The 8,501-nt window shown below is 36.0% G+C and overlaps 1 protein-coding gene across 3 annotated transcripts in view; it reads left to right on the top strand.

Annotated features, from left to right (window-relative positions):
• Nucleotides 1-214: 214 nt before the first annotated feature.
• Nucleotides 215-8,501, top strand: part of LOC149787515 (uncharacterized) — a 63,885-nt gene continuing 55,598 nt past the window's right edge. For all 3 annotated transcript variants that reach the window (XR_016424064.1, XR_016424065.1, XM_089973642.1), the window contains exons 1-2: nt 215-380; nt 6,505-6,673. Coding sequence is in view for 1 of the 3 variants with exons in the window: in XM_089973642.1 (XP_089829768.1) it covers nt 285-380; nt 6,505-6,673 (265 nt within the window). In the remaining 2 variants the exon portion in view is untranslated. The remainder of the gene's footprint in view (nt 381-6,504; nt 6,674-8,501) is intronic.

The raw sequence follows: 8,501 nt of genomic DNA, 5'->3' as shown, positions 1-8,501 counted from the left end.
CAGCACCCATACATTTTAAGTTATTGAATTTTGAATATGACAGTGTTTCCATATGTTTACCATTGGAGTGGAATTAGTACCGTGAGTCCTAAATTACTGTCCGTTACTATACTTAGGCAGCCCCGTCAAGACTGGTTCTATACAATTATTAAAGTTCGCAATTTCATTGGAATGATTTAAAAACTGTTCCTAGTTTCACTATGAGAGAGTTCACGTGACAGTGTATTATAAGGATGTCGAAATGCGGAAATCCGGATAAAATATAGTGAAAATTAAGAAGTAGAATGGAATCTAAATCTGTTCATGATGAATCCGGTGATTATTCTAAATACGGGATCACTGATGTCCCTAAGGCAACAGTTGCCACGGCATTTGGAAAGGTACAGTAGCTGTCAGCGGGGCGTCTTTCAAGTTTATAATTTTCTACTTTATGCACCACCATGTCGGGTAATTCTGCACAACTATACGAAATTCCTGTAAACATTGGAGCACGTTTTGTTTTTGGTCGAATATCCAGTTGTATCAAGAAAGAACGATCGTCCTTTAATTAAAAAAATGATATTCATAAAGTGTACAAAAATATACCACATTTCTACTCTAACTACACATGAAAATGTGATTACTAAATGTCAACATGAAGACCCACTCCATGACCTTCTTGAGCATGTAACCCACAAAATCCAATTTACTATGTATCTTTTTGAATCATACAAATAAATACATTATATAAAAGATGGAAATGTATACCTTAAAACAATATTGCATTTTAATCCAAGTTTCCAATTATGCAAAAAACTGTCCTAAACTTACAAAATTGTCTGCTATCCAAAATGTCAACTTGCCACTAGAACGGGATTCTAAAGAAATTACTGGCGTACAGTTTGTTTCTAAATTCTTTGGTAATTTTTTCCCCATAAAGGGGACGTTGTAAACACATTTCGTCATATTGTTGGTTCTCTTCAACGTAATAGCTTATTTTTTTAATAAAATGTTGAACTTTACTAATGTTTTTGGGTGGCCGAGTGGTCTAAAGTGCTCACCGTTCCGGATCACTGCCATCTCACCTCTGTCTGCATGGGTTTGAGTCCAAGGCTTGGCTAGCGTGGGTATGTGGGAAAGCCTGCTAGTAGCCTCTTGTGGGTTGGTGGTTCTTCTCTGGGTTTTCCAGGGTTCTTCCTCCACCAGTTGTCCTGGCCGTCATGTTTAGCCTATCTTGTGCTGAAAAATGGCGTTAAACCCAAGAACAACAACAACAACTAATGTTTTTACAAGATCAGTTTAGTTTAATATCTTGCCATTTAGTGGCATTGTTATGTTGAATTTTGTAAAACCAGCTATAAACCTGACCTAATTACATGACCAAAATACTGACAGAACCATTCCAAAGTAATGTATTTAATTTCCATAGCCCGATGGATAAATATTACATCTTTTCAAAGCTATGCACAGAATAGGCTGACATTATGTGATTAAAAAAACACAGTGGTGGTATCCGTTGTTTCCAAAAATTAATATTATTTTGAACAGAATATTCTGGTGACAATTGTTTCTTTTCAAATTGTAAGCATTGCAGTATTTTATTTTTGTTAATCGGTCAAATTCATTATGCGTTTTGCTTCAGTATTGGTGAACAGAAACCTTAGGTGCACAGATATGCCTGACAGCATCGTATGCCCAAAATTTTAAGACTTGTGTTTTATTAGGTAGCTTTTTGTCTTTTGTGTTTAGAAATCATGCTTTTATAAACTATTATGGGTTATACTCTGTGGATCATGTATTTTATGTTTGTATTGCAACATTTTTTATTTACTTAGTCGATGCTGTAGCTTGTACTATGACGTCCTATTATATAGCGTCACACCTATTTCCCCAGCAATATAGTACTTCTGAGAACCACTGTCATCATGTATCACAACTGAATAAATTATTTGTAAACATATACTCAAGATGTTCACGTAGTCATTAAGTTTAACAGTTGGAAGAAGTACTCTGCTGTAGTATTCGCTTAAAAAATCATACATTTAACTTAAATGTGACTGATCTGATCCCATTCATACCATATCCAGATCCAATCGTTTTTTTGGTTGAGCTTTTCATTCATAAAATCACACCAATTCTGTTTACGATATTAATCCTGGGGCTGAATATTCACTTTTAGACTTTGTAGCACATGTAAGGAAATTACCCCCATAATAATAATTTAAATAATAATTTTTTTTAGCAAATAATGCAGGTAATAAATATAAGAAATATAAATAATATGCCAACTTAAAAATATGTCAGCCACCAGTGATAACCTATAAAAGTTTATAAAATTTTATTTCCAGTGGGATCAAGGTTTTTGGGCAGGGTAGACTTTGCAAATAAAAATTATATTTTGTACTAGGCTGCGGAAATACTGTTTGTTTTAAAAATCTATAAAAAAAATTGATTTTAGAATTGAAATACATGTATTAAAAACCAATTCATTGATTCTAGTAAATTATCACTGAAATTTGTTCTCTCAATCAGCTTTGTTTTAAATGAAATGATTTTTAAAAAAAGTCATCTTCAAATTGAAATTTTCTTGATAAAATTGGGTAATATGTTAAAATCATTTATGGTTTTGTAAAAGAAAGTCATTGTTGCTATGTTACTAACACATGTAATAAAATGAAATTTAATGCTTCTAATGACAAAATGGTAATTATCATTAACTCTCACAAATCTGTTGTTAATGTTAGATGGGTGTTTCTCAATGTTTCATTCTGTCCTCCAATTTCAGCATTTTCACACTTTGAAGTTCATAATGTTTGTTGCTAGATTTGTGTTCAAGATTACTTAAAAATAAGGCTAAGCCAAGAAAATAAAGATGTGTTTCCTATTGAACTGGTTTTAAAATAGGGTAGGCATGTCATTTGTTTTAAACATATATATTTAATGTGATTTATTTTTCGTTTTAAACAAGTGCTATGAGAAACAGGGATGGTTGGCCAACCAGAAATATTTTATTTTGGTTTAGCCTGTTATTTGGAATCTGTTTTTGAGTTTTCTACCAATGACTACTTACAGCATTCATAAATTTCAAGAATCTGTATACTGCCAGTACAACCAACAAGTTTTCTCTACCACTTTTTATTATTTTTAAACATTACTGGCACCAGACAACAACAGTGGAAGCAGCAGTTCCAAATAGTCTACACAAATGCATGTGCAGTTTGCTTAGAATTGAACAACTGGATAGGTAGCCAGTTCATAGAGGGATTGATATCACAAACAGTGTGTGTTGGAATACTTCAGTGCAGTGGATCAGTACAAGAAAGATTACATATCTGGATACAATGGTCCTGTCATTCATTGTGAGCTATTGAAGATCATAATCTTCTACAGGGCAGAGCATCAGCAATTGAATCTGGCACCGTAATATCACAACATACTAAAGAGTGACACAGAAAAACTTGTTGGTCTAACTGTTATCAAGATAGATCCACTGTGTAAAGTGGTAATTATTCAGTAAATTCATACCCATATCACTTCTTATTCAAAACATAATGTCCTTACATAAATACACATTTTTAAATTTCAGTACTTATCAGTTTTTAATTGTCAGAGCTGAAACAAATAATATAATATTTAGAGAGAGTACAGAGTTCAAGAATAGTGTCAGGATTGACATTAGAGCTTATCTTGTTGAGAAAGGGGTTGAAGCTTTAGAGAAGGCATCTAGTACAATTGATGATTATTTTTTTGTTCACAAGGTTCCAATAAGCCTTTCAACATTTTTCAGTTAAGAAACCATCTCAGTCTTGTTTAAGACAAGGTATCTACTTCCCCAAGCCAATTAACAGTTGACATTAACTCAATGCCATCCTGACTGTCCATAGACAATCCTTCCAGTGGGTGCCAGACTCGATCATTTTTTAACTGCATGGATCGACTTGTTTCCCAGAATAAGTGGACGATCCAGTTTGTTTAAGAGAGTCTTCAGATTTAATTTATCAAACCTCTTTTGACGTCACATTCAATGAAGGACAGGTTCTCAGATCTAGAAAAGGTTGAAATTTTACAGATGGAGGATAAGTGATGCAGTGGAGATAATAATCATAAGCCAAACTCTCTGGAGTTTTAATGCACACTGCTTCTGGTACTTACAGCAATCTCAGACCAGTCATAGACCTCAGCTGGTCAGCAAGTACATAGCCACACCAAGGTTTAAAATGGTGTACAGCAAGATAAGTCATGCTTTCAGTAAAAAGTGACAAGCAGTGGGTTTAGATTTCACAATGCACACTTTCATCTTCCTAGATATCCTTGTGCAAGCTCCTCAGTTTGGTTTCCAGGGAATCATGCTCTCTCATTTGGCCTCAGTATCAACCCATGGGTTTTTACCATAACATCAACTGTGTCATCTCTCACTTCCAGTCAGCCTCGTAAACAGCAACAGCGACATATCTCAATAGCATCCTCTAAAAACAATATGGTAAGCTTATCTTTGGTCAAGGGCATAAATGATCTTCTTTCTGTTTTGAATCATTTTGAGTTTCTGATCAATTGAGACAAGTTGGACCATACTTCGTTGTACACCTTGGCATTTAATACTTTACAAATCTATTTTGCATCGTTTGCACATGGCATGGATTATCAGGCTTGCAGAGTCGATTTCTGACAGGGAAAGGATATCAGCAAGAGTTTTTGCAACTCTTTGGACTACTCAAGGTGGCAGCAGAGTTGATTTTTCTTGACCACCATTTCATGCACCCTTTGAAAATGGCCTTGCTGTCTCAATGATGCCCATTTTTCCAGTCAACTAGATCAACAAATCATCAGCTTGAACAATTTAGTGTCTATCCTGCACCAGTAGCACAACAATAATGGCTTATGGCAGTAATTCCACTAGAAAAACCATGACTGGAAATTATGGTTTGTACAGATGCCAGCCTGTACAGTTGGAAGCCCATCTGTTGCCCAGCAGTTTCAAAATGGCAAGTGGCCAATGGGGATTGACCTCCTTATAATAGCATTCTATAAATGACGGCCATATTAAACACATTTTGTTCTTGGAAGAACCATTTAACTAGAAAGGTAGCCCTCATTATGATGAACACTTTGGTGGTTGTGGCCTATCTCTTCAAACCATGGTGGGGTGGTGGGATGGGGGTGAAGGAGAAGGGTTGGGAAGAGTTTCTGTTCATTTCCTCTGTATGGAATATAGACAGGAAAGATGAATTTGCATCTTTCCATGATGACTGGCTTCGAGGGTTTGCAAGGCATCTTTCTAATGTTAATGTATGTATGTATGTATTCTGTCATAAACATATTTTAGGTATCACAACTCATAGCGTAAAAATATAACAAATAATAATATAATAATATAATACTGATGTGCTATTAGAATATTTGCAAAAATTATTCCGTTTCAGATTCGTTGTGTTTTGTTTCAGCTGTATCAATTGTTCAAAAGATTTTCTAATCATTATATATCTTATATCACCACCTTTGAAATGCAAATTAGCAACAAGGGACAATTCCATTGTATCATTAGTTCAGAAACCTAACATCAGCAACCAAAAATTAAACCTTGATGACACCAGTCCAGTTTTTAGGTAAAGAAAGTACATAAATTTGAGATAATAAACTATGAAAATGAGTTTGAGATTGCATTTTCACTATCAGTCACTCAAGATTGACCCTGCAAATGCAAGCATATCCCAAGTTCAGAAAACCAATGGAGCTGTTATGATGGGCCAACCAATGCAACCCTTATGATGGGCCAACCAATGGGACCCTTATGATGGGCCAACCAATGGGGCCCTTATGATGGGCCAACCAATGGGACCCTTATGATGGGCCAACCAATGGGGCCCTTATGATGGGCCAACCAATGGGGCTCTTATGATGGGCCAACCAATGGGGCCCTTATGATGGGCCAACCAATGGGGCCCTTATGATGGGCCAACCAATGGGACCCTTATGATGGGCCAACCAATGGGACCCTTATGATGTTCCAACCATTGGGACCCTTATGATGGGCCAACCAATGGGACCCTTATGATGGGCCAACCAATGGGGCCCTTATGATGGGCCAACCAATGGGGCCCTTATGATAGACCCATGGCCCACTTTCCTGTGTAAAGCAGTGCACAATATGGAAAACAATGGTCCATTTTGAAAATTGTAGGGTCCACCAAGAAAGTGATGTGCAGGATATAATACTGCTGTTGGAGTCCAACAAATGCTTGTTTTAATTGGTCATATAGATGGTCAATTACAGTATTAATTGAGTTTAACTGACTGCATGTGAATTGATGCAGTCCCATCCTGGGGAGATTGTTGCAGATGTAATGTTTAGTTTGTGATTGGTCAAAACAAAATCTCAACAGTACTTGAACTCTGAATTGTTTTGCTTTCCAGGTTAGCCATTTTTCTGGCAGTAGGAAGAACTAATATATGAAGTTTGAAAGATAGCATTTTTAATCTACTTTCTTATTACATGAATTAAAATCTTTGTGTCTTTTTTTTCTTCAGGTAAAGACTTTTGTATGGCTGTCAAAAAAGGAATGGGCCTTCCTTATCCTGACTACAGTCAATATCCTCACAGCTGTTGCCCTGTCCGTGTACAGACTAGTCACAGTTATTAAGTACTCACTGGAGGGTTCAGATGGCACTTTCACCATACTTCTCATAATTAATGCTGGTACTGCAAAATTAATGTGAAATTTTTTAATTAATAATATAGCTGTCATTAAATTGAGATTTTCCTTCTGATTAACAAGAGTTTCATACCGCTCTGGTGGCCTGGTGGTTAGAGCGTCTGCCTCAGATGCAGGAGGTTGCGTGCGAGTTCAAACCCCAGCAAAGTCATACCAGAGACTTATAAAAATGGAACTAACAGCTGCCTCGCTAGGGGCTCATTATTAAGAGGTTAATGTTAGGACTGGTTGGCCTGGTGTCAGGATAATGTGACTGGGTGGGACATGATGCTTCGTCTGCGAAATACTTGGTATGCAAGTTTTTGTTTAGGTGGATTTTTTTCTGTCGTTGGATCCATTTGAAACAAAAGCAGGTATTAATCATAGTGTTTGTGTTATACAAAATAGTCCTAGTGGATGTAAAAAAACTGGGCAAAATAGTACATGCCACACCTTAGTAGATAAGATTAAAACATGTTATTATCTGTGCTTTATAGTTTTGATCAGTTGGACTTTGTAATTGCACACATGAATATTTTGAAACCTTGCTTAGACAAGCACCATTCAGCAGAGTATTTTAGATACTTAAGCATTATTTGGAACATTCACATTTTATTGTATACCTTATTGAGAAAAATAGTGTCATAAGGTTGGTATTTCTCTGTGTTGTTCCCAATAAAAGATTGATTGATTTATTTTGTTTGTTGGAGGATAAAATGTATATAGTTATCAAATCAGATGTTTTTGGTGGTGTGTAGATATACTTTTGTTTTCAAGCTGTTACTGGGAGCCCCGAGTGGTTGAGTGGTCTAAAGCGCTCTTCATTATGGATCACTGCCACCTCACCTCTGTCTGCGTGGGTTCGAGTCTCAGATTCGGCTAATGTGGGTATGTGAGAAAGCTTGCCAGTAGCTTCTCGTGGGTTGGTGGTTCTTTCCAGGGTTTTCCTGGGTTCTTCCTCCACCATTAATACTGGCTGCCATGTATAGCCTATCGTGTGCTGAAAAATGGTGTTAAACCCTACAACAACAACAACAGTCAAGCTGTTACTGATAGTATTTGTTTAACATTTGGATGTACTTTATGTGGTACCAAGAATAAGGCTGTAGATGAGCCCAATTCTAGTGAGGTTGGATGAGAGACTTTAGGTAAGAGATCTAATTCTGATAAAGAAAACAAAACAGCTTAGAAACAGAGATTTATTGGAATGAATTGTGTATTCAGATATTCCTGTGGGCTGAAAAAAAAATCATTTATATAAAGATCTAATGTAAAACTGAATATAATATGTTAATTTGTTTTTTCCTTTAAAGAGAGTTCTGCTGCAAAAATTACATCATGTTGATTGAAATGGAAATCAGCAAATTAAGTAAATACGGAAATGAAATTATAATAAGTTCCTTGGTTCCCTTTAGCTGCACACAAAAAATTAAGGAATGGCAGTGACAAGCTGTTTGGCATTTGTTATAGTCATAACATTACAGTTACAATTATCACTGTTCTCAGTTGTTATATATTTTCATTTTTTTAAAATAATATTAAACATTCAATATAAAGAAGCAATAACAGTCTCTTGTTTAGACCAAAAAACACAAACCCTGATCTGCAGGTGTGTTATGTGATGGCAGATCAGAGTTTGTGTTGTTTGCAGTTGGATTTGACTTACAACCTAGTATTTCAGAGCACAAGTTATCATGGCAGATCCCAAAAGTTATGCCTTAGCTCCATTGGTGCATTCAGGTGATGATAAGTGAAACATCTTGTAATGTTGGCACACAAAATGGCAGATGAATATTATGCAGTGTAGATGCATTAATAATGTGACTACATTGG

The sequence above is a fragment of the Sinohyriopsis cumingii genome, chromosome 11 (assembly GCF_028554795.1).
Source record: "Sinohyriopsis cumingii isolate HCF-2022 chromosome 11, ASM2855479v2, whole genome shotgun sequence".
NCBI classification, from domain to species: Eukaryota; Metazoa; Mollusca; class Bivalvia; order Unionida; family Unionidae; genus Sinohyriopsis; species Sinohyriopsis cumingii.
The sequence above is the reverse complement of the archived record's forward strand: the minus strand, read 5'-3'. Positions and strand labels throughout refer to the sequence as shown.